Source organism: Camelina sativa, chromosome 18 (assembly GCF_030686135.1).
Source record: "Camelina sativa cultivar CO46 ecotype springtype chromosome 18, ASM3068613v1".
Classification (NCBI taxonomy): Eukaryota; Viridiplantae; Streptophyta; class Magnoliopsida; order Brassicales; family Brassicaceae; genus Camelina; species Camelina sativa.
In genome coordinates this window covers 18,714,333-18,738,793 of record NC_141897.1, presented here as the reverse complement: position 1 = coordinate 18,738,793, position 24,461 = coordinate 18,714,333, and the positions used below count along the sequence as shown (strand labels likewise).

The window sequence follows — 24,461 nt, the reverse complement described above, 5'->3', positions numbered from 1 at the left end:
AAACATAGTTTTTTCCAGCTAAGCCAATGAATTTTACGATGCCCTTCCGAAGAACTCCACCAATAATTTGCCATCGCACTTGTAATTACTAAACATAAAAAGTCTTTTTATTAAAAACGTTTCGTGCCTAAATCAATCTCATACGTACACTCTATATTAATCACGTGAATCACTTTCATCTCTCATAAAAATTAATAAAAAATAATGAGATTTTTTTGACAAAAACTAAAAATTCCGTTGCAAATTTTGTTATTAAACTAAAAAAAAAAAAAAAGTCTCCAATCCGTTACGTCTTTAAGTCTTTAACGAAAAGTCTAGACATTAAATCCAATTATTTGCGAAAAAAATAAAGAAAACAAAAAGGAATCTCCCAAACAAATATTGACCGTAATAAATCACTACTAATTAATTACCTTAAATTCATCATTTCACATTAAAGAAAAACTCCAAACAAATACTCTTTTATCTCTTTTTAACACTTGTTTCCCTTTTAATGTCTCCCCCACCACCTCTTTCTTACTTGCCTCTTTCACCATCATCATGCTTTTTTCTTCTCTCTTCTTTATAATAAAGTTTTGTCAAACAAAGTTTATAAATTGAAAACCAAACCCATCTCTTCATCCTCTCTTCTTGAATCTCTCAAAGCTTTCACCTTTTTCCTTCTTCTCTCCTCATATCTCAAAACCCATAACCCTCTTTTGTCTCTCATCTTGATTCAACCGTAAAGTTCAAACCTTTCCTCTGTTTTTTATCATTCAACTCTGTTTTGCTCTGAACCCAAAATCTCACAAACCCAAAAAAAAAAAAAGAAAAATGAAAGAGTATTGGACATCATTAGCTTCACTTCTCGGAGTTTTCGCCTTTTGTCAAAGCTTAATGCATTCAATATTCCCACCGGAGCTACGTTTCGCTTTCCTCAAATTCTTCAACAGAGTCTTCCACCTCTTCTCTTCTTACTGCTACTTCGACATAACAGAGATCGACGGCGTCAACACCAACGAGCTCTACAACGCCGTTCAGCTTTACTTAAGCTCCTCCGTTTCAATCGCCGGAAACCGTTTAAGCCTCACCCGCGCCGTTAACTCTTCCTCCATCACGTTCGGTCTCTCCAACAACGACTCAATCGTCGACACCTTCAACGGCGTTACTGTTCTATGGGAACACGTCGTTACACAACGTCAGACTCAGACTTTTGCTTGGAGACCGTTACCTGAAGAGAAACGTGGTTTCACTCTACGGATCAAGAAAAAGGACAAAACTTTGATACTCAACTCTTATCTTGATTACATCATGGAGAGAGCTAATGAGATTCGTCGGAAGAATCAAGATCGGTTGCTTTACACTAACTCGAGAGGTGGGTCTCTTGATTCAAGAGGTCATCCATGGGAGTCTGTTCCTTTTAAGCATCCGAGTACTTTCGAAACTTTGGCTATGGATCCGTTAAAGAAGCAACAGATCATGGATGATCTTAAAGATTTTGCTAAAGGTCAAGTCTTTTATCAGAAGACTGGTCGGGCTTGGAAGAGAGGTTACTTGCTTTACGGGCCACCAGGTACTGGTAAGTCGAGTATGATCGCAGCTATGGCTAATTATCTCGGTTACGACATTTATGATCTTGAGCTCACTGAGGTTCATAGTAACTCGGAGTTAAGGAAGCTGCTGATGAAAACGAGTTCTAAGTCGATCATTGTGATTGAAGATATTGACTGTTCGATCAATCTGACTAACCGGAAGAAGAGTAGTAGTAGTAATGTGTCGTCGTTGAGTAGGAGCTATTACGAGCCGGATACAAGAAACGGGTCGGGTTCGGGTGGTTCAGGGGAGGAAGGTGGTAATGGGAATAATAATACTATAACTTTGTCAGGTTTGTTGAATTTTACAGATGGGCTTTGGTCTTGTTGTGGAAGTGAGAGGATCTTTGTGTTTACGACCAATCATATAGAGAAGCTTGATCCTGCATTGCTTAGAAGTGGGAGGATGGATATGCGTATCTACATGAGTTTTTGTAACTTCCCGTCGTTGAAGATTTTGCTCAAGAACTATTTGGGGTACGAGGAGGAGGATGTAGGCGAGGACGTGTTGAAGGAGATGGAGAGAGTTGTGGACAAGGCTGAGATGACTCCTGCTGATGTGAGTGAGGCTTTGATTAAGAATAGGAGGGACAAGGAGAAGGCGATTAGGGAGTTGTTGGTGGATTTGAAGAGTAGAGGGGAGAGAAATGTGAAAGATGGGAAGTTGAGGGGTGTGAATGGGAATTTGACGGAGTTGGAAGTTGTTGAGGAGCAAGAGAAGAGGGCTATAGATAGTCAGAACGGTAGAGATGAGAAGGATCATGATGAAGAAGAGATTGAGCTTGAGGATAACATTTGTAAGACTAGAGAAGATTGATATGTGTTTTTGTTGTTGTTTCTTTTTAAGTTTATTATAATGTAGAAGCATAATGGTCAAAAGTTGTGTTCTTTCTTCTTTCTTTGTTTGGTGAGTTCACTCGTTCCTTCATTCTTTTTTGGTTGTTGATGTTAGGTAGATGAAACATGAAATGAAAGTAGGAAACTATGAGAGTCATGAAAGTGAAAGAACACAAACGCTATGTTAGAATTTTTAAACTATAAAAGGAGAGGTTTAGAAAAGGTGGTTCAAAAGGCAAGTGGTTGATGTGGATTTTGTATGTGGGGAATGGGAAATGCAAAAAGTGTATCTCATTGGGTACCCATTAGCACTATGTATTTGTATTGTATGTAATTTATATAAAAATAATTGTACCAAATATTTTGTCAAACTATAACCATTCGTCAGTCAATATCAATTTTTTTTGTCGTCTATGGTCTAAGTCTAAGGTTTGAAAGACTCTAATATCTGAATTTGGCCGGTTCACAAAAATATTAAAATTTCTAAACTTTTAAATACATAAGTTATCCAGTCTTTTTTTTTTGAAAAAGAATAAGTTATCCAGTCTTGAGAATAAAATATCCAAACACTTAATCTTCAATTACTAATGTACACTGGTTACTATTGTTTTTCTGTATTCTTATTGAAGAGACATGATTCTCGGATCAAGATGATATTGAATACTACAAAAAACATTTTCAGACATCTTGATCCAACTGACCTTCGTGTATAGCATGTACTCGCCATTTTATTAATAATATTGGGAATGCTACAATATAACAATATAGATACTTTTTCGCAAAGCCAAACAAAATAATTGGTTCTTTTCTGTGTAGTGATAAAAAGAGCTGTCATATATTAGGTATGAGGTTTAGAATCATCCTTGCATTATAATATTAAGTATACATTCTTATATGTCAATGAACACTCAAATTATATGTTTTCATTAATCAAATGTGTAGTGTTAAAGACTTAAAGTTAACGATCTGGTAGGCCAGTAGTTGATCAGAGTCTCTTTTTCATCATCTCTATTGGAGGTTTGTGTTTAGGATCCCACAGCTTCTGTTATTAATCAACTAATTTTATTATAAAAGAACTTGGCCACTAGACATGTCACTCAACAATACGACACAAATATGTAAATGATCAGTAGTATTATATAATTGTAAACCGTAGTTAGGAGTTAGGACGGATTGTAATACCCACATGACATTATTATAAGTTTATAAAGAAATGTCATAGTGGATAATTGACATAAGAGTGACATGTTCGGTGGATTGAATTCGGCTGTTATGGCGTTCGATCAGTATCTTTTATTGTTAATGTTAACATACAGTACTCCACTCTCTCGCAGAAGTTTTTTGTTTCATAATATATGTTTTCAAGTTTCTATACAACTTTTAAAGTTTTTATACAACTTTTAGATTAGTTTAGTATTTTATATTATGCAGTATTATTTCTGATTGGTTGAACTTGCTAAAAGTAAAGATTTCTTAATCTGCGTGTTTTAGTTAAAACATCCTATATTTTGAAACGGAGGGAGTATATACTAACAGGCTGTATTGTAAATTCTAAATTGTAAAGCTTACACATAATGTGCTTTACAAATTAAGAAAAAGAGAAATGTATATATGTTCAGCCTTAGTAATATCGACCTATATAGTAGTATATGTTCTCATCAATAAAATAGTATCTAGACTTTGCATGTAGTCATATCTCATCTTTACAATGTAATGATATATAGAAATCAACTATTTCAAATCTGTTTGCTGTTTATCTTTATATAATAAAAATAGTTTTTGTCTTTCAACAATACTTCTATCGAACATCAAGGAAAAATCTTTCCATTTCAACATTTGGGGAAATATAATTGATGAACTTAATCATTGTCTTCCTTAATTCAATAATAATGAAATGTGAAAGCAAATCGGGTAAAACAGATAACATAACAATGAAGAGATGTCAAGATACACAAAAGAACACAAAACCTTACATGACAAAAAAAAAAAAAATTGGGATTAACTTCCAACAAAAGGCCAAACTCAAAAAACATTCGAGAAATTTATAAACAATGTAAATCTTGTGGAGAGAAACTTATCAGTTGCACATATAGACTCCGGTTTCGTACCTGTGATCTACCTCGTAGAAATCTGTATTTCCCTCAGCCGCTGCACGTAGACTGATACCTGACAAAGACGTACTTCCCTGAACCGAGAATTTCACATAGCAGATGATCTCTGGTTCTTCTTCGCCGTTCTCTGAATCGAGAGGCATCCGTGCTCTTAGTCTCCCAGGAGTTCCTTTTAGCGGAATCTCCGGGATTTGCCATTTCAGTTCTCGATCGGTTCTGTTTAGTACTGCTTTAGGTGAAACCTTGAGCAATGTGGGATCAACCGGGAGTTTCAGAATAAAGTCCACGTTTTTCAGAGGCTCAGGTAGATCCGGATTTGAGACGTATTGTATCATTAGTGAGAGTAAAGTCCCGCTGACTCGTTTCACCATTCGGACTCTAAGAGGCAACGGGGTTAGTTTAGGTTGCAAGCTATACTTCAAGATAGGGATTGGTTCTTCTGATGGAGCGGTTCTCACATGAAACAAACCGTTTCCTAAGCTACTGATCCGAGCACTCTGCATAGCGAATCTCTTAACTGCAGTAGTACCCTCAACACGAAATGAGAACTCGGTTTCTTTCTCTTCACCAGAGCCTTTGGGTGGCATTGTTTTCAGATAGATAACACCCATTAGTCCTACTCTAGCAAGCAAGGATTCTCTAAACTCGGTTCTAATTTCCTCAGAGACATACATTTCAGGACCCTTCATCTCAGGCTTTTTAACTAAGTTATCGAGATTACCTCCATCTTTGCCTTCCACAGCCTTAGGATCACTAGTGTGCAGCAGCTCAAGCCCACCGAGACCTTCCTTCTTTTGAATCTTCTTTGTTCCCATAAACTCTGAAGGATCCAATCCACCTCCCCAAGCATCACTAATGTATTCAAAAGTTTCTTCAATCGTAGCCTGTTCGTTACTGAACTCAATCCCACCGTATTGCCCTTCAAATCCTTCCACATTGATGTGCGTAGACTGTGTTGCTTCAGCTGGAGGCAATGTAGTCACTTCTAGTCCAGCCAATGCCAAAGACAAATCCGTTGAGGACGGATCCTTAGTCTTCTTGAAGCCACCCACAAGTTCTTTCTCCTTGTTGATCGTTTCACTTGCCGCAAAAGGATCTTTATTCTCCGGTTCCGGTTCTTCCTTCAACTGCTCTGATTCTTGCACAACAGGTACCAAGCTCGCCGCTGATTCGTCTCCAGCAGCCAAAGTCTCCGCAGGCAACTCAAATCTCGCATTGGAGAATGCGTGCACAGAAGCTTGATGCTCAGCCGCGTGAGATTCCACAGCCATCCAACTATCAGCTCCTCGGATCTTATTCTCAGTATCAAGAGCCGAATGAACCATCTTCGCAATCCCATCTCCGTGCATAGCACCAAGCATCGCCGCAAGACGGATATTACTAACACCACGCAAAACAATATCAAGCGCCATGTAAACCTCCGCATACTTCCGTCCAAGCTTCTCCGGAGTCACTTCAACGCCACGACAAGCAGTAACAATAACACTAACAGCTTGATTCACAATATGAATACACTCAAACACATTAATCGAGTTATCATGATCCGCCACAGTCACACCAAGGATATAGATCGAGTTCACTAATCTATAAACCACACGATACTTGCTCTCAACACCAACAATCACCTGTCCGTTAGAAGCGGCAAGCGGATCGTCACCTACGAATTCCGCCGCCGCGGCATCGTCGGGATCCGCAACGGAGGAAGAAGAAGAAGAAGAAGAAGAAGCGTGACTATGTTTCTGATTCGGCTGCTGCTGATGCTGATGCTGCTGCTGCTTAGAGGAAGCTAACGCTTGACGCATTTGGCGGAAATAAGAGAGTGCGATTAGGGCTCGTGCCGGTGGAAACCATTCTCTAGTTTGGAGCAAAATGTCGGATCCATTTGCTGGTTGCAGAGCTAGCGCTAAGCACGACATGATCGCGATTCAGAATTCGATCTGTAAAAGGTTTATAGTGATTCGCCGCTATTCAATTACTCGATTCGATTACACATTTAGGGCTTCATCTGATGAAGAAATCGATCAGATCTGAGAAGAATCGCCGGAGAAGAAAAAGGGAAAGTGAAATAAGATATTCGTTGTGATTGAGCAGCAGTGAGCTTCATGAAACCACGCCGTTTTTTTATTATTCGTGTGTTAATCTTATTGGGCCTATTAACGCTAATGTTTGGATATAATCTTACTTTGAGAGCAAAACGGTGTCGGTTCTTACCTAATTTGGCTGATTGGCTCTGCGGTCAAGGTTGGAAAAAAAGGGTAAGAGATTAACCACTGTCATTTCCTTAATGTTGTTAAATTTTTTTTTTTTTGAATGAATGTAAAATATTATTTATCAAAAAAACCGTTTTCTCTTTACAATAAGTGTAAACTTGTTTTTATAAAAATTAATAGAAGGCATAAAAGATTGTTAGGTTCTAGTGGTGGACCAGAGGACAAGGGCCTCTTCATGTAGTTGATTTCCTGAGCCTTGGATAAGTAGAAGCTTGGTTCGAATAGTTCTATCTATTTGTTTATGCAGTCGAGTTGCAGAAACAGAGGATTCACCGTGCCTACGGTTATTTCTTTCTTGCCAAATGGAGTGGATTGCTACATGAAGTGAGCATCTCAGCAACAAACTGGAGAGTTTTTCAAGTGTTGAGTCGGATATGAGGGTCTTGGTGAGCTCCTAGTCGGAGGTTGAGTGCACCCCAAGAAAACCAGAGGTGAGTTTACGCCAAATCTGATGTGAGTAGGGGCATTGGAAAAATAGATGAGATCTTGTTTCCAATGGTCCCGAGCAGAGAGAGCAGGAGGTGTCTACCGTCTGATTCCAGTTCAACATTCGATCACCTGTGGAGAGTCGATTGAGCATCGCAAGCCATGTCAGGAAAGCAAATTTTGGAGTTGCTTGTGAAAACCACACACCTTTTGTCCAGTTTTGCACTGGTTTTGCCATACGCAGTTGAAGCCAGGTGTCTCGAGTCGAGAATTTTTTCTTAGGTCCCGATGTGTGCCTCCACATATGTATATCAGCTATATGGGATTTGCGCTTAGCTTTTGCAGAAGTGATCTGCTTCTCCACTTCATTTAAAATGTCCACTCTATGTTGCCGGGTTCGATGATGTAACATAGCAAAATCAACAGTTTCGTGTTTGGTTATCCCAAGATCAATGAAACTCTATTGCCAAAAATATCATGCAATCGTCCCATTGGAGACCAACTGTCGTACCATAAAGAAGTAGATTTCCCATTTTTTATGTCTTTGCAGTGAAACTGTTTAGCTAGGTCTCTCAACTTGAGCAGTTTACGCCACATCCAGGACCCCTGAAGGGTTGGTCGACCAATATCCCAGAAAGAAGTGTGACAAATTAGGTAGGTATGCACCCACTGGCTCCATAGCGAGTTGGTAGAGAGTAATCTCCATATGATCTTAAGTCCACAGACGATGTTAAACTCCTTCAGAGGTCGCAGGTCAAGGCCCTCTTCACAGTATGGCAAACAGACAATATCCCAAGCAACTTTTGCATTGTGCGTTTTCAAATCAGGGCCACTCCATAAAAAAGCTGAGAATAGTTGATCAATCTCTTTCAGATAGCCACTTGGCAGCCGAAAAGCAGAAGACCAGAAATTGGTGATACTAGTAAGAACCGATTTAATGAGTTGCAGCCGACCTCCATAAGACAAGAACCGACCTGTCCATGAGCTTATACATTGTCGTACTTTCGCTAAAAGAGGCTGATAGTCATTCCTAGACATTGCCTTGGTGAGGAGCGGAAGCCCAAGGTAACGAACCGGAAGCGTGCCAACCTCAAAAGGGAATGTTGATCGTATATCCTCCTGCGTATCTGGAGAGATTCCAGCCATGTATAGTGTAGATTTTTCTAGGCTGATATTTATTCCTGAAAGTCGAGCAAAGTCATAAAAAATGTGAATAATGCCTTGAACAGATCTTTTTGTACCCTCAGCAAAAACCATTAGGTTGTCTGCAAAAAAGAGATGTGTGAGCAAAAGATTATGACACCGAGAATGATAGCCAAAGCGATGTTCTGTTGCTGCCGTATTGATCAAGTGGGAGAGGACATTCATGCAGATAACGAACAGGTAGGGTGATAGGGAGCAGCCCTGCCTTAGACCACGAGCACTCCCGAAAAAACCAGCTAACTCTCCATTTACCTTGACTGAGAAAGTTGCCGTGGAGATGCACAATCAAATCCAATTTATAAAGATAGCTGGGAGACCTAAAGCTTGGAGTGTGTTAAGTAAGAAAGACCATTGCACTGAATTAAAAGCTTTGGAGATGTCAATCTTCATTGCACACCGTGGAGAAATGTCATCTAAGTGATAATCTTTCACCAGTTCAGATGCTAGAAGAACATTTTCCATGAGTAGCCTATCTTTGATAAAAGCTGTTTGATTTGAAGAGATGATCTCAGGGAGCAAAATCTTGAGTCGGTTCGCTAGAATCTTGGAAATCACTTTATAGATGACATTGCAACAGAATCTTGAGTCGGTTCACTAGAGTCTTTCATTACCTGCGCATCGTCTTTCTTAGGAATCAGAGCAAGTATGGTTGTGTTAATACCTTTAGAGAGAAAACCTTTATGGAAAAAAGATTGTACAGCGACCATAAAATCCTTCCCCAGGACAGGCCACACTTGCTTGAAGAACTCACTAGTATAACCATCTGGTCCAGGACTCTTATTTGCAGGCATCGAAAAGAGGACACGCCTGATCTCCTCATCTGAGACATCTTGAATCAACATAGCACAATGATGGCCATTGCACCGAAAGGGCAACAGTGACTCTAAAGATTCAATTGTGGCTCCCTCGAAATCATTTGGAATGAGACCAAGGAAAGTCGAGAAGAATCTCGCTGCTTCGTGCTTGATATCGGCTTGAGTCTTGGCAATAGATCCATCTTCACATTGTATCTCGTGGATTGAGTTCTTGTATTCCCAAAGTTTGACTGCATTATGAAACACTCGATTATTCTGATCTCTAACCTGGAGCCAGTGTAATTTAGACCTCTGTTTCAATAGACCCTCTTCTAGTTTTGAGAGTTGGTGCCATAGAGAGTAAGCGGCTGCCTCATCCTGCATTGCAGCAATAGTTGGATTAGCTAAGGTTTCAACTTGTTTAGCACATAAATCAGTATGTGCTTCCCGAGTTCTTTTAACCAGATCCCCCAGACGATCACGTGTCAAGTATCTAATCCCTTGTTTCAGAACCTTTAGCTTTTTTTTGTAAACCGAAACATTGCAGTGGTAGGGATAAACAAAGGGGCAGTGTCTTCCCAATACGACTGCACAAGAGGCAGAAACTCCGGTAAAAGAGCCACATAATTGACAAATTTGAAAGGTCGTTTCCGAGCTGGTGTTCCCATATCGAACTGGATACGACTACGGAGATGGTCAGAGTAGCCTCCAGACTCGAATACACAGTAGGAACGTGGGAACCGGTGGAGCCACACATCATTAATAAGGACACGATCAAGCTTTTTACATATTAAACCATCCTCTCGTTTATTGCGCCATGTGAATAACAGTCCATGTGCCCCCATATCCGACAAGTTACAATGATTCACGACTGTCTGAAATTCACGCATACCCGGAGTTGAGGCGGCTGAATGGGGGTAGCTAGAATGCTCTTCACCACTCCATATCTCATTAAAATCACCCTTAATGATCCATGGTTTACCCTGAAATAGTTGTGAGTCCGTATGATGGCACATATCTTCCCACAGACTAGTCCTTTCTTCAACCAAGTTCTTTGCATAAACAAAAGAGAAGAAAAACTCCTCTGATTCACCCTCCAACAGAATAGAACACGTGACAATTTGATCACTTTTTAAAACCGGAGTTAAGCGGACTGTAGGTCGCCAAAGCACCCAAATACGCCCTAACCGGTGATGCTCATAATTAGATAGAAAGGACCAATTACCAAACACTGAAGATACTAGTGTAGCTGCTTTCTTTTCCTTGACTCGAGTCTTTAAGAGACAACCAAATACCATATCCTTATCACTAGTCCATTCCCGGACCAAGGAATGTTTAATAGTTTTGTTGAAACCCCGAACATTCCATGAAAAACTCATCATTTAAAAAGTACAGTTAGGAAGCCTCTTAGTTGAAGCAGCAGAGGTGCTAACCTTTGTTGCCCGATTTGAAGCTTCCGCTGTTTCTTTTTGCTTACGTTGATGGATTCGCGCCGAAGGGGGTCGTCCACCACGACCCTTTTCCTGTGTGACATTTGTCGAGTGTGACATATTCTGTGACAATGTATCATCCGAACTCACATCAACCCGGGAATCAGAGCCTGTAACATCGCATGTGGTTTCATCATCTGATAATTCACCTTCCTCCTCGTCCTCAGAGAGACTAAGTACAACGAACTTTGACGCTGAAACTAGAGGGGGCATAGCTGACTGTGGAATAAAGGACTTACTAGGACTGCGACCCGTTTTTGAAGGTGACACTACAGACCAGACAGCAGTCGCACCCGATTGGTCAACTGGCGAGTGTATAGCATCTTGTGAACCATTATTAACTACAGGCAGAGCAGGGACTGAGTCAATAGTTAACGGTGGAACTTCATCTTTTGTAACTGTTATGTCCACATTTGTTGAGGAAACCAAAACAGAGTTCTGCTCCGTTTGCTCTGAGGGTGGACTAACCACAGAGATTTATCTCTGCCACAACGAGCTGCAAGATGCCCCTACTTCTCACAAGAAGAACATCGAGGAGGCAACCATGGATAGTGAAAATCTGCAACATCAAAGTTTGAACAAGCTGCCATCTCAGGGTGCAACCGAACAGGAGCACCTACTACGCTAGCTATAAAACTCAACCCCTCCCAAGTAAACATATGCAGCGGGACCTTCTTCAAATAGACCCAAAGAGGAATAGATTTCTCTTCAGGCTGTTCTTTTTCAGTGATTGGAGACCACCGTGACACCACCATCGGCACCTCCGCAATATTCCACATACCCCGTTTAAGTATCCTTGCCTGGAGAACAGGATCAGAAACCCTAAACCGCAATGTAGTAGTATTTACTTCATAGACATCAATCTTGGGAGACTCAGTCCCCTGTTTCCAGATCTTGTTTAAAATCACATGGACTTTTCCAACATGAGGAGCAATATCTAAGAACTTACCAAGGAGAAAATCTTCCCATAACGGCGTAGAGTTGGTGAGAACTTCATCAGGGATCACCACTGAATCTTTCCCCTCCGAAGTGGTGATAGTAATATCAAACTTCCGCAAAACTTTTTTATTCTGAACCATCAAAACCCATGACTCCTTCCTCACCGGACTAGACGTCTCCCGAGGACTCTCAACGGCGACCGACATCGCCAACCCTGCAGCCTACCGGCGCCAGGAAACAAACTTTGCCAACACGAAAGTCAAAACCCTAATCGCCCGAATTTTCGCCTCCTTAGCAAAACACAGCGTTTTCTTTTTTAAAATAATGTTGTTAAATTATCTAACTTTAAACTTTTTTTTCAGTCAAAATAACATTTACCTGCACTTTGATGTAAAAAAAATTATTTTTCTTTTATATATAATTTAACATTAAATTCAAAAAAATTGATAAATACTTAGAATTATGAATTCATTAATGTCACTAAAATGAATCTAATTTGAACAATTTATATTTGGGATTGTGGCCTAAAAACTGTTTTGTGGTTAGTGGCTTTGAGCATTAGCCCATTTTTCTTATAGGTGAGTACACCAATTGTGCAACTAACAACTTTTCTCAAAGTTTAATCTCAAATAACATTAAACTTTACAAACTATCATTACTTTTAAAAAAAAGGTGGTACCATTGTCATTGGTAAAAAACCTATATCGTCCGTCATCGAAAAAGATATATAGTATTTTTTGACAAAATATAATTACTAATTGAATAGAAAATTCCATATTGTTTTATTCATACCTCATTGTCAAACACATTCCCAGATGTGTTGTTGAAAACCCCTTTAAGAATCAAGAATGTTGACTTTTCCGATCTAGTGACTTGGTCATAGTTCTTTTCACCATCAACATAGTATTCGGTAACTTCTTTCTGAGAAATGAAATAGACACTTAATTGTTGGCGATACCATTTGGCAAAACAATAAACAACATATTCGCAACACCATGTGTTAGTCAACAGGAAAAATACCTCATATTCGCAACACCATCACATCCATATATACTTTGATATAATCGTCGACTCCACTTCTAAGACCATGGCTGTCTTTCACATACGAAATTGTCTCCCCATCTATCACTTTAATAGCCCGTATCGAAACCGCATGTCATGCTTTTGAACTTAGAATTTTTTGGTTGAGGTCCAAGATAATTACCCTAAACAGATTAGAAAATAACATGTGGTTTTCAGTCAAAAACAAGTTTATATATACAATAGTAACTTAGAGAAAATCATAAAAAATTACATAAATTGCATTACTTACCTCTCTGACTCGATAGAACTCGGGAAAGAAGATAGCCATGCGAGATATCTACATACATGTTTTACATAAATTCCATGGAAATATATTGAAAATATTATTGCCATAAAACATTAAACTTTATAAACTATCATTACTTTTGAACATATTGCGTTATCATCCAAATCAGCCAAATAGTCCAAATATGTTTTGCTCCCATTTTGCTTTAACTTATCCTCAAAATCTAAGGAAGCCTATGATCAACAATGAGAATTAGATAAATATTAAAAATGAAGAAAACATAAACCGAATACGAAATATCTACATACATGTTTTTCATCATCGTATTTGACGCATAGATTCTAAAAAAATTACAACAAGATATTATTATATAATTACTAATTATAATCAACATAACAACATAACAAATTTCAATAAACTTTAAACTACCCATAAATAATTTATACCAAAGATGGCTAATATAACCATGTTTTCATAATATACATATATGTTCTATTTAAGCAGTTGAATATCTTGTAAAACCAAAAAAATAATTAAAAATGTGGAGAAATTAGTTTGAGTAACAAATACTAATACAATATTGAAGTTGTGAATTTACAAGAGTTACATTCGAGTGAATGTGAGGTGGATATATAAACATGATAAATCAGTTAGGTCATAATAAACCATCTAGTAAAAAAATAATACAATCGCTAACTATATTTATACACTTATATAAATAAATAAATAAAACAAATTCATGCACAAATATGGTCCAAGATCTCAAAGCATTTATGAAGAAGACGTTCTGCCGTTCTACATTCCAGAACATAACAACACGTCGTTTTCTATTCTCCAACATTTCAAAGCAAAAGAACGACCCGCCGTTTTTATTCTTTTTTATTATTTTTTAACAATCCCTTTGTACTTTGAATTCGGACGGGTCTCTGCATCAACTTGTCAATCCGTCGGAACAGAGAGACCAACCCGAATTCGAGATCGAAGAAGAAGAAGAGCTCAGTTATTGGGTAAGTGGTTTTAGAACCGGATCGTCGCGTGGACTTGTCGCGAGTGAGTGACAATGACGATTCAGGTCCAAACGTAGCAGAGCGAGAAACCAATACAGGAGGGGAACTCGCAACCAAGTTGATTCCTTTAAGGATAATAAGCGTTATGGTGGAATAAGAGAAGACTATACAAGGGTTTAGGCAAGCGTGGTGATCGTCTTCTTGAGGACGAGAGCAGTGATGAGGATGTGAAAGACACAGAGAGCTTTTCTCACTGATGAATCACGGTGATGATCCAGAGGTGAAGCAAGGGCTTTCTCGCTGCTGCTAGGAGATTTAAGGTAATCAACAGGCCACTACTAGTAGTACATATATGATTTATTAATTTGTACCCTCCATTTCAAACTCGACAACGAGTTGTAAACTAATGTACTATATATGTCTTGGATTACTTAGGACGACGGTCCTGTGGATCCACAAAAGGTTCTCGTATTCGAAGTCGCTCCATCCATCTGGAGTTCTTTCTGCTAAAAATGCCAAAATGTAAAGCCGATTTCTCCTAGTAGTTTCTAAGTTCTCTCATGTAAAGCAAACAGATAAGCATTAATTAAGGCAACACATTTTATCTACAACAAGGAAAGAAGTTTATGTTTTTTCAAATCTTCTCTACAGGAACGTGGTCATGGTGCCGGATCCCTAGACTAGATCAGAACTCAAATTGTGGCGCTATGATTATCATCTCACCCTTTATGGTAAGTTTGCACTCTACTGCTACAACTTTCAAAAGGTAACTCTCCGATCCCTCTTTTTATGTCTTGTAATTAAGAAGAACCCTGCCTTGAATATTATTCCTCTAATTTCCTTTTCATGAGAGTTTTTGTTTTGATTTTGGGTTGTCAGGGAACAAACTTTAAGTTTGTGCGTTGGGAAAAGTATAATTCTATGTGCACTGCATGCTTTCTACTTAACTTTTGAGGCCATGGATCCGGCATGCGACGAAGGAAGATATCTATACGTGGAGGATCTTGGCCTGCAGACCCGCATGTACAGTAATGCTGGACCGCGCGCATCTTCTTATATATCACAATACTGTCTTTCTTTAATTAGAGGACGACTAACTGTTTCTAGAAATCACTTTTTTAAAGGTAACAAGCCTTTTCCAGGTGAAATGCCCAAATGGTTGTCCGATGAGGCCTTTTCCAGTGACAACAAAAGGTATTACGTGGTGAGATATATGTCCAGAGAGTGGAGTTTAATCTTCTTGATGCCAGTTAAATGTAGATAAATGCATTTTTGTTTGTGCATCATCGATCACAGGTCCGAGCTGCATCTATTCATTGATCAATCGCATTCTTTAATGCAATATATCCTGTTAATCCTTGAATTTGCAATCATTCTCTGCCTTGTTATCTGTTTTCTCTTACACTTGCCAATGTGACGACTCCAGGAATTGGTGGCTTCCCCTCCCTTGGAGATCAATTAACAAGGTAGTTGTAGAAACTAAAGAAGATTACATGACCGAGGCTCGTGAGAAGCTCCGCGCAGAAAATGGTGTCGCTGTTGATCACAAAACTATCATTAGGCAAACCATGGATGGGGAAACCATTGCACATGTGTCTTGAAATTGCTTTTTCGTGAGTAATTCTGGTCTGCATGCTGCAATCAATTATTAGTCGCTATTTCCTTGTAACTTTTATCATCATGTTATAAACATATATGACTATAGAATGCACCATGTTGTGTTTGACTTGTCTTTTATGTCGTCTACAACTTTGATATCTATATGTATTTTAATCTTCGCTAAGTGCTGCTGGCTGTTTGCAATGCATAATCGGAATTTGTATGAAAACCAATAACACAAGCTGTACCAAACATTGGAGGTACCAAATTAACGAAGAGATATTTTGTTTGTTAACAAACGGTACCACAATAAGATATACATTTTCAGTCACATATGGGTATAGCTTGAGTCCCAAGTCAATTGCTATTCTTTTTTTTTTCTTTTTGACAAGGTTTAGTAAAATTTTACATTCAGTTCTCAATTGCTATTATTCAGAACTGCAAAACTGTCTCTAGCTAGTTTATGAAATAGCAAAAGTAAGCCCTTCTTTTTCCTCTTCTTTGCAGACTCTAAGATCATACTCATACCAATGGTAATTAATGACTAATTAAGCATTTAACCGAAGAACATGAGAGTGGCAACGCCGTGTTCAACGTTCCCGACAGTGAATACCGTTTACAGTATTTAAATCTAGTTGTGGATATCGAATACATGATCTCGGAGGGTTAGCCAACTCTCGAATTATCAGTAGACCAAAAATATATTCATAAACATTGTAAGTATCTATTTAAATATGAATAAATTCTCATAAATACCACTAAATTGACTCTTTTTTTTTATATTTTTCTTTTAAAAATACCGCTTTTAATTATATTTTTCAAAAATACCACTAAAATGAGTTTTTCCAAAAATGCCACAAAATTAAACTAAAGTTTTAATATTCAAAACTAAAGCTTAATTACTAAACACTAAACTATACCCCTAAAAACTATACCCTAAATATAAAATTGTAAACCCAAACCTGAAAATAAATTTTACATCATTATCATTTATTTTTATTTTGTGTTTTTGGTACTTTTGGTAAATAAAATTTTTGTGGTATTTTTGAAAAAAAAAACTTAAAAGATGGTATTTTGAGGAATTTATCTATGTGAGATTACAATATAACACTTTAATTAATGTACATTAACTAATGTTAAGTCACGGGGTTCGAAGTTACCAAAGATAATTAAAGGAAGTATTTTTATTTTAATAAAAAGATGAATTATAAAACGTTCAAATAAAAAGATAAATGAACTATTTTAAGGCTTTTTTTCTCTAATATACAATTGCATAAGTTGTTATTTGGATTTTTGACCGAGAGAATTGGGCTATTAATTTGTTTTTTCTATTCTTTTGTATTCCTTTTGAATAAAACGAAGAAACGCAAGAGAGATAGATAGATAGATCTGAGGGCTTGGCTAAGAGATATGGAGGCGGTGGTGGAGGTCGGAGCGGCATGTGAATTCGGGAAGCTTGAAATCGCAAGAACATCAACGGCAAGGAGAAGAAGGAAAAAGTCAAAGACTGGGCTTAAGAGAAACGGCCAACTGGCTTATGTATGTAAATCCTCTTCCCTCATGTTTGTTTGTTTGATCTCTTAGGTCTTCCCTCATGTTTGTTTGTTTGATCTCTTAATTGTTTTCTTTACCTGGATGGGTTTTGGTCTTGGTTTTGATTTTGGATGTGAATTGGATGAACTCGTTAGGGCCCCTCAGCGCTATGATTATGATTGCACCCTTTACGCTAGGCTTGGACTCTACTGCTACAATTTTGAGAAGGTAACTCTTATAATATTCTCTCTCTCTCTCTCTCTCTCTTTTAATTTTATGTCTTGTAATTTCAGTAATGCACATAGAATTAAGTTTTGCCAAAGATTATGTTATAGATACGTGGCAGATCTTGGCCTGCAGACCCGCATGTAAGCAACATTTTCTTTACCGCATCTTCTTAATTATCACTGTCTTTTCTTTAGAGGACTAACAGTTTCTAGAGGATCACTTGTTAAAAGGTAACAAGCGTGTGAATGAATATTGGGACCGGGATCAGGCAATGGATACATTCTACACGCGTCCAATGCCCAAATGGTTGTCTGATGAGGCCTTGGCCAGTGACAACAAAAAGTATTACGTGGTAATTAAGATATATATGTCCAGATTGGAGTTTAATCTTCTTTTATAGATAAATGCGTTTTTGTTTGTTTGTGCATCACCGATCACAGGTGCAAGAAGCAGACCTCCATGAGAATGACTGGCTGCATCTATTCACTGAAATGGCATTCTTCTCCATCGCAAGGGCTGTAAGTACCTTGAATTTGCTTGCAATCATTCATTCTCTGTCTGTAAAAATAAACTTATTTTTTTACTTCACTTGTCATCTGTTTCCTCTTACACTTGCCAATGTAGGATTCCCCTCCCTTGGAGATCAACAAGGTAGTTGTAGAAACTAAAGAAGATTACATAACTGAGGCGCGTGAGAAGCTCCACGCAAAGAACGCAATATTCTACATAAGTTACAAGTATAAAGGTGATCCTTCTATTGGTTTCACTGGTGATCACAGAGCTATCATAAGGAAAACCACGGATGGGGAACCAGAACACATGTCTTTTGAATTTGCTTCTGAACAACAAGCCAAGTAGACAGACACTTCCTGTATGTATCTGGTCTGTTGCAATCAATCATTAATCGCTATTTCCTTGTAACTTTTAGGGATCATATTATATGTCTACAACTCTAGGGACTAAAACGAGTGGGATCTATATTTATATCAAACTTCGCCCAAGTGCTAGCTATCTGTTTGCAATGTGTAATAGTAACTTGTATGAGAACCAATAACGCAAACTGTACTTAAAACCATGGTGAGTTGACTACTGACCTAAAATATCTTAGGAAATGATCAGTATGGGAGTGAGCCGGTTGGGCTTGATGCCGTCAGTATGAGGGGAAGGCATGGCATGGTTACACGAATGCGTCTACAGAGGCAAATTCATGCCTAACTGGTAAACTAGAAGGAAGCCCTTATTAGAGTTGATCATGGTTCTTTTGGCTAAGGTATCATGTTCCAGGTAGGATGATGAATATTTGGGATTCATATGCTACCAAGCGAAACTAAAGGAAGAGAAATTAACACACCTTACATAATCAGTTAGGAGTAACACCACAGGATATTCATTCATTTGTCAACAAACCTTACATAACCGAGCTATAACTATAAAACATTAGAACTCTCATTCTATCTCCTCAATCACTACGCCACCGCCTTTTCGGAATTGATCTGTTTTCTTCATTTTGGGAACCCCATTTAGTTCAACCACCAAGCCAGAGCTTGCAAAAAAAATGTTAATCAGTTTCTAGTGAGTGAGATGGCTAACCACCATTGATCATTTAAAAGCTTAGGTGTATAACATTAGGGGTTGTATTCAACTTTACATTTTAATGATTTATGTAAAATTTACAAATAATATGTTATTCAATCATGAATTTTAAAATTTATATTAAAATTCACTATTATTTGAATATTTAAAAATCTACAGGATTTGAAAGGATTTGATTAGATAAAAATACAGAACTCTAATTTTTTTTTTACAATAAACTATATCAATTTGCACTAAGATATATCAAAATTCCAAAATTATGGTTTGAATAGTGTCACAATATGGGCTGGGCCGCTGATCGCTGATATTGGTTACGGTCTGTGGCTTCATATTTTTCTTTTTTTTTTTTTTTTTTTTTTTTTTTTTTGTTGTTGTTGTGTGTATATAAGAAAGAAACGCGAGAGAGATGGATGAGTTCTGAGAGATTTTTAGGGCTTGGAGGAGATGGAGGTCCTGCGGGTAAGTGAATTCGGGAGACTTGAAATCTCAAAAGCAGCATCGGAAAGGAAGAAAGAGAAAAAGTTAAGGGCTTGGAGTAAGAAATATTCCCATCTGGCATATGTATGTAAATCCTCCCATCTTCCCTCATGTTTGTTTGTGTAATTGATTTTGATCTCTTAGGTTTCCTTCTCGTCTCATGGATACTACTCTACTTCACCATCACTCCATCAGGGATGGTTTTGATTTTCCCAGGGTTTTTGTTTTGGTTCTGATTTTGATTTTGATTTTTACAGGGTTTTGATTATGGAGGCTCTGATTTTAGATTAAGGAAGCCTGATGTTGGCGACTTTGATTATCATCTCACCCTTTATTGTAGGCTTGCTCTCTACTGCTACAATTTTGAAAAGGTAACTCTCCGATCCCTCTCTTTCATGTCTTCTTGTTAGCCGAACCCTGCCTTAATTCCTCTAATTTCCTTTTTTACGAGAGCCTTGTTTTGATTTTGTTTGTCAGGGAACTAACTTTAAGTTTGTGCGCTGGGTAAAGTATAATTCTTTGTGGTCTGCTAGCGTCGACTTCTACTTAACTTTGGAGGCAATGGATCCCTCGGCCTGCAACTCTGTCCTCTCCTCTTTTCAGGCTGTTTACAGTAATGCTGGATGTACGGTGGACGATATATATACGTGGAGGATCTTGGCCTGCAGACCCTCATGTACGTAAAGATGATTTTTATTTACCGCGCGCATCTTCTTATATATCACACTTGTCTATTCTTTCTTTAGAGAGGACTAACAGTTTCTAGATATCACTTTTTAAAAGGTAACAAGGGTGTGAATGAAGATTGGGACCGGTATGAGGATGCTATAGATCCATTGTACACACGTCCATTGCCCAAATGGTTTTCTGATGAGGCCTTGGCCACTGACAACAAAAAGTATTACGTGGTAAGATATATGTCCAGAGAGTGGAGTTTAATCTTTTTTGATGCAGTTAAATGTTAGCAACGTTGATAAATGCGTTTTTTGTTTGTGCATCATCGATCACAGGTGCCAGAATCAGAGCTGCACGATTATGACTGGCTGCATCTATTCATGGAAATCGCATTCTTTAAAGCAATATATCCTCTAAGTCACTTGAAATTACAATCATTCTCCGCCAGACTTGCTATCTGCTTCCTCTTACACTTGCCAGTGTGACGAATCCAGGTATTGGTGGCTTCCCCTCCCTTGGAGATCAACAAGGTAGTTGTAAAATTTATTTTATATACATTAAAAGTAGTATTAGTATTTTATTGACTGATTTATTTAATATTTAATATATTTTTAAAAATATTGTTATTATTTAGTTACCAGTAGAAGCCATAGATATTGGAAAAATATATAAGCAAACATGGTGCATAAGAAGACATCTTGATGGAGAGAGCCTTGACACTCCTGGGTCCACGGCCTCCCAAAAACTTCTTCTACGTCCGCCACTGTGATTTTCAAGAAATTTTCAAAATATTCCTGATAGATCTTAGTCTATAATAGAAAAGGGAATAACAGTAGCATACCTTGAGACACAATTTTGCAGTACAACTCGGCTTCTCTTCCCTTGCAAATTGAGCATAGTGTTCCATTGCTGGTTGAAGTTAAAGCGAAAATTGATAAGCAGAACCCAATTTATGGAATCAGATAGACGAAATTGCAAGAACAAACAATCAAATGATAATGAACTTGGAAGACATAGAAACAAATACAGACCAGGAACCAAGAATCCAGGATCACGTAGAACATGCAGAATCCTAGTATTCTTAAAAAGATTAATAACATAGGCAAGGAGCCACAAGGACCTGATCGGAACTTCGCAGCCAACCCAGCTCAGTTGTTTCTTAGCAAATTTCATTATGCCGCTGTTTGAAGGAGTACTAAACTGATATTTACCTAGTGTGACTTCCGTGGAGAAGTTCCTTGCTAGCATTTTTCAAGACTGGCTCAAAAATCCTAAGGAGCGGCTGAAAACAACATCTGCTTTAATCTCCAGTAACCAGAATAGAGAGAGTTTAGAATAAACTTATAGACAAACCCCACTTCAAACTGACCTTGCTAATCTCATTCTCCAAGTAGTAGTTTGGATCTATAGGGATGTTATTCTGTCGCACGTAGGTAGGATCTTCTGACCGTTCATAGGCCTATTTGATATCAAAATGAGATAAGCACGGTAGAAAAAAAATGACCTCAACATTTTATGAAAAAACGATAAAATAAGGTCGACATGAAAGCTACCTTGGCACCTTTAGCAGCTTTTATGATATCATACGGCACTCGATCCCCAACATTTGGCACATTTGGCGCTGTAGCAGCATCCGTCTGGTCACATATGAAAGCAAACACTGTCATATTTCACATGATTGGTCATCAACAGTCCAAAACAATCTTGCTCAAACCCGTGATCAGCAAGACCTAAGATTAATGTTGTCCAAGAGATGACGTTTGGTGAGGTCATTGCTGCGAAGACTCCCAAAGCTTCTACTTCTGATGCTGAGCACTTCATATACATATCAGAGATGAACACAAGTTCAATATTGCAGAGTACGTGAAGTTATTGGGCTGCAAACCCAAATCTCGCATCTCAAGAAACGTACCAATAGCTTCTTCGGCTCTCAAGTTTCTTACAAACCCTGCTACCACAGACGTCCAAAGAAACACATCCTGTTCTCCAGTCGAATTCAAAACCCTCAAAGAATCTTCCATCAGAGAGAATCTCGAGTAGAAATCAATAAGAGAAGTCTTCAATACCACATTCAGCGGAACTCCCCTAACGATTATGTTGCTATGAATCATTTTACCAAACTCCAAACCGAGAAAGGAAGAGGCACCTAAAAGCTTAACGAAGGTAAACTCATTAGGAGTAACACCAACTTTAATCATGTCAGAGTACAACTGCAACGCTTCTCTCCATTTACGAGCTTCAACTAAAGAAGATATCATCATAGTCCAAGAGATAGTATCCGCGTTCTGAAGAGAATTAATCTTTAAATAGATTACAAACAAAAAACCTAACTGACCTCACAGCAATGACCTCACCAAACCTAAATGTTTTTATGTGCTAGACCCAAAAAACTAAAAAACCCTAAATGTTGTATAAACAAACACAAAAGAAATGTTGTTTTTATATATACTCAAAATTTGGGCCTGCATTAAAGTTAACAGCCCAATAAGCGACTAAACGTTGTCGTTTCGTTCAGTTAGGTTTTTTGTTTGTAATCTATTTGAATTCTGTGGCGCTTTTATAATTCCCGAGAAATCCATATCGATTTTGGCGGTCAAATGAAGCCGGAGACTCTCCTCCGACGACCGCAGACGAATCGGAAACTAACCACCGGCTGTAAAATTCTCGACGGATGTCTTCGCGGCGGGATTCCCTGCTATTCTCTGACGGAAATCGTGGCGGAGAGCGGCTGCGGAAAGACACAACTCTGCCTTCAGCTCTCGCTCTGTGCCCAGCTTCCGATTTCACTCGGCGGACTCAACGGTTCTTCTCTTTATCTCCACTCCGAGTTTCCTTTCCCTTTTCGCCGTCTTCATCAGCTATCTCGATCGTTTCATCAATCAAACCCTAGCATTTACGCGAATGACAATGATAACCCATGTGATCATGTCTTTGTTCAAAATGTTCATTCTGTAGACCACCTGTTCGACATAATGCCTAGGATTGATGGGTTTATTAAGAATTCGGGAAATAGGTTACCTTTGAAGCTGATTGTGCTTGATTCTGTTGCGGCGTTGTTTAGATCGGAATTTGATAATACTCCGTCTGATCTAAAGAAGAGATCTTCTATGTTTTTCAAGTTATCAGGGAAGTTGAAGCAGTTGGCTAATAAGTTCGGTTTGGCTGTTGTGATTACGAATCAGGTTACTGATTTGGTTGAAACGTCTGATGGGTTAAGTGGGTTGAGGATTGGGAATTTGAGATTTTTGTGTTCCTCTGGTAGACGAGTTGTTCCTGCTTTAGGCTTGGCTTGGTCTAATTGTGTGAACTCTAGATTTTTCATCTCACGAAGTGATGAGACTATCTGGAAAGAGAGAAGTGAAAATGATGAGAGCGGTTCGAGTTATGTGTCTAGAAGAGCTCAGAGACGGTTTGATATTGTTTTTTCACCTTATTTGCCTGTGACTTCTTGCGAGTTCATGATCACACGAGAAGGCATTTGTGGGGTTCAAGCGTAGGTGAACTCTTTGGTGCTATGTAAGATCATTTTTGTTCGAAGCATCACGAGTCTTTTTTTTGGAGTTTCTGTGCATTGTTTATGTAGATTGCCGAGGGATTTATTCAAAGCCGTTCTTTTAGATTTCTCCTCTTATTAAGGTGTTATAGAGAAATTTATTGTCCTCAAATAAACATTGTATGAACAATTCCTTGTGGTATTGCCTTCTGAAAGATTCCTATGCATTTACTCTTCAGCCTCAGAATTTTGATGTTCATTTGCAACTGGCAATGAAAAGCAGCATTTTTCCTCCTTAGTCTACTGCATAGTCTGCAATGCATGCTTCTCACATTGTTTTCTGATTTTATTGTTCCTCAACAACACCAACAATCACCTGTCCATTAGAAGCAGCAGGCGGAAATAAGAGAGTTCGATTAGGGCTCGTGCCGGTGAAAACCATTCTCGAGTTTGGAGCAAAATGTCGGATCCATTTGCTGGTTGCAGAGCTAGCGCTAAGCACGACATGATCGCGATTCAGAATTCGATCTGCAAAAAGGTATATAGTGATTCGCGGCTGTTCAATTAGTCGATTCGATTACACATTCAGGGCTTCATCTGATGAAGAGATCGATCAGATCTGAGAAGAATCGCCAGAGAAGGAAAAGGGAAAGTGAAATGAGATCTTCGTTGTGATTGAGAAGCAGTGAGATTTACGAAACGACGCCGTTTGTTTTATTATTCGTGTGTTATCTTAGTGTTGGGCCTCCTAATTAACGCTAATGTTTGGAAATAAGCTTGCTTTTAGAGCAATATGTCGGTTCTTACCAAATTTGGCTCTGCTGTGAAGGTTGAAAAAAAAAGGTTGTTAAATTATCACATTGTCGTTTCCTTAATGTTGTTAAATTATCAAACTTCAAACATTTT

At 38.4% G+C, this 24,461-nt stretch overlaps 5 protein-coding genes and 1 pseudogene across 5 annotated transcripts; 4 read left to right on the top strand and 2 right to left on the bottom strand.

Annotated features, from left to right (window-relative positions):
* Window positions 1-454: 454 nt before the first annotated feature.
* On the top strand, window positions 455-2,470 carry LOC104761829 (AAA-ATPase At5g57480). Its single transcript, XM_087500260.1, has one exon. It carries the CDS (start codon window positions 814-816, stop codon window positions 2,386-2,388), a length of 1,575 nt encoding a protein of 524 aa, XP_087356386.1. The 5' UTR covers window positions 455-813; the 3' UTR covers window positions 2,389-2,470.
* A 1,845-nt stretch (window positions 2,471-4,315) lies between these two features.
* LOC104761828 (uncharacterized) lies at window positions 4,316-6,659 on the bottom strand. The gene has a single exon (XM_010484964.3). It carries the CDS (start codon window positions 6,433-6,435, stop codon window positions 4,486-4,488), a length of 1,950 nt encoding a protein of 649 aa, XP_010483266.2. The 5' UTR covers window positions 6,436-6,659; the 3' UTR covers window positions 4,316-4,485.
* Window positions 6,660-8,969: 2,310 nt separating this feature from the next.
* On the bottom strand, window positions 8,970-12,992 carry LOC147923060 (uncharacterized; annotated as a pseudogene).
* Window positions 12,993-14,010: 1,018 nt separating this feature from the next.
* On the top strand, window positions 14,011-18,318 carry LOC104761826 (UPF0725 protein At5g63820-like). Its single transcript, XM_087497892.1, has 9 exons — window positions 14,011-14,022; window positions 14,116-14,184; window positions 14,637-14,723; window positions 14,837-14,887; window positions 15,100-15,151; window positions 17,383-17,457; window positions 17,548-17,669; window positions 17,758-17,835; window positions 17,942-18,318. Exons 1-9 carry the CDS (start codon window positions 14,011-14,013, stop codon window positions 18,173-18,175), a joined length of 780 nt encoding a protein of 259 aa, XP_087354018.1. The 3' UTR covers window positions 18,176-18,318.
* A 1,004-nt stretch (window positions 18,319-19,322) lies between these two features.
* Window positions 19,323-20,951, top strand: LOC104761825 (UPF0725 protein At5g63820-like). Its single transcript, XM_010484956.3, has 6 exons — window positions 19,323-19,471; window positions 19,645-19,758; window positions 19,865-20,063; window positions 20,171-20,295; window positions 20,398-20,592; window positions 20,697-20,951. Exons 1-5 carry the CDS (start codon window positions 19,355-19,357, stop codon window positions 20,545-20,547), a joined length of 705 nt encoding a protein of 234 aa, XP_010483258.1. The 5' UTR covers window positions 19,323-19,354; the 3' UTR covers window positions 20,548-20,592; window positions 20,697-20,951.
* Window positions 20,952-22,617: 1,666 nt separating this feature from the next.
* On the top strand, window positions 22,618-23,793 carry LOC104761823 (DNA repair protein XRCC3 homolog). Its single transcript, XM_087497632.1, has one exon. The coding sequence runs from the start codon at window positions 22,660-22,662 to the stop codon at window positions 23,557-23,559; it is 900 nt and encodes a 299-aa protein (XP_087353758.1). The 5' UTR covers window positions 22,618-22,659; the 3' UTR covers window positions 23,560-23,793.
* The last annotated feature ends 668 nt before the right edge of the window (window positions 23,794-24,461 follow it).

Excerpts from the sequence above, each read along its gene's own strand:
- LOC104761829 (XM_087500260.1), top strand. The coding sequence starts at position 814 with ATGAAAGAGTATTGGACATCATTAGCTTCACTTCTCGGAGTTTTCGCC.
- LOC104761828 (XM_010484964.3), bottom strand. The coding sequence starts at position 6,435 with ATGTCGTGCTTAGCGCTAGCTCTGCAACCAGCAAATGGATCCGACATT.
- LOC104761826 (XM_087497892.1), top strand. Across the intron at positions 17,458-17,547 it reads CTTGGCCTGCAGACCCGCAT|GTAACAAGCGTGTGAATGAA; the intron begins GTAAGCAACATT and ends ACTTGTTAAAAG. Across the intron at positions 17,836-17,941 it reads TCTTCTCCATCGCAAGGGCT|GATTCCCCTCCCTTGGAGAT; the intron begins GTAAGTACCTTG and ends TTGCCAATGTAG.
- LOC104761825 (XM_010484956.3), top strand. The coding sequence starts at position 19,355 with ATGGAGGTCCTGCGGGTAAGTGAATTCGGGAGACTTGAAATCTCAAAA. Across the intron at positions 19,472-19,644 it reads AATATTCCCATCTGGCATAT|GGTTTTGATTATGGAGGCTC; the intron begins GTATGTAAATCC and ends TGATTTTTACAG. Across the intron at positions 19,759-19,864 it reads ACTGCTACAATTTTGAAAAG|GGAACTAACTTTAAGTTTGT; the intron begins GTAACTCTCCGA and ends TTTGTTTGTCAG.
- LOC104761823 (XM_087497632.1), top strand. The coding sequence starts at position 22,660 with ATGAAGCCGGAGACTCTCCTCCGACGACCGCAGACGAATCGGAAACTA.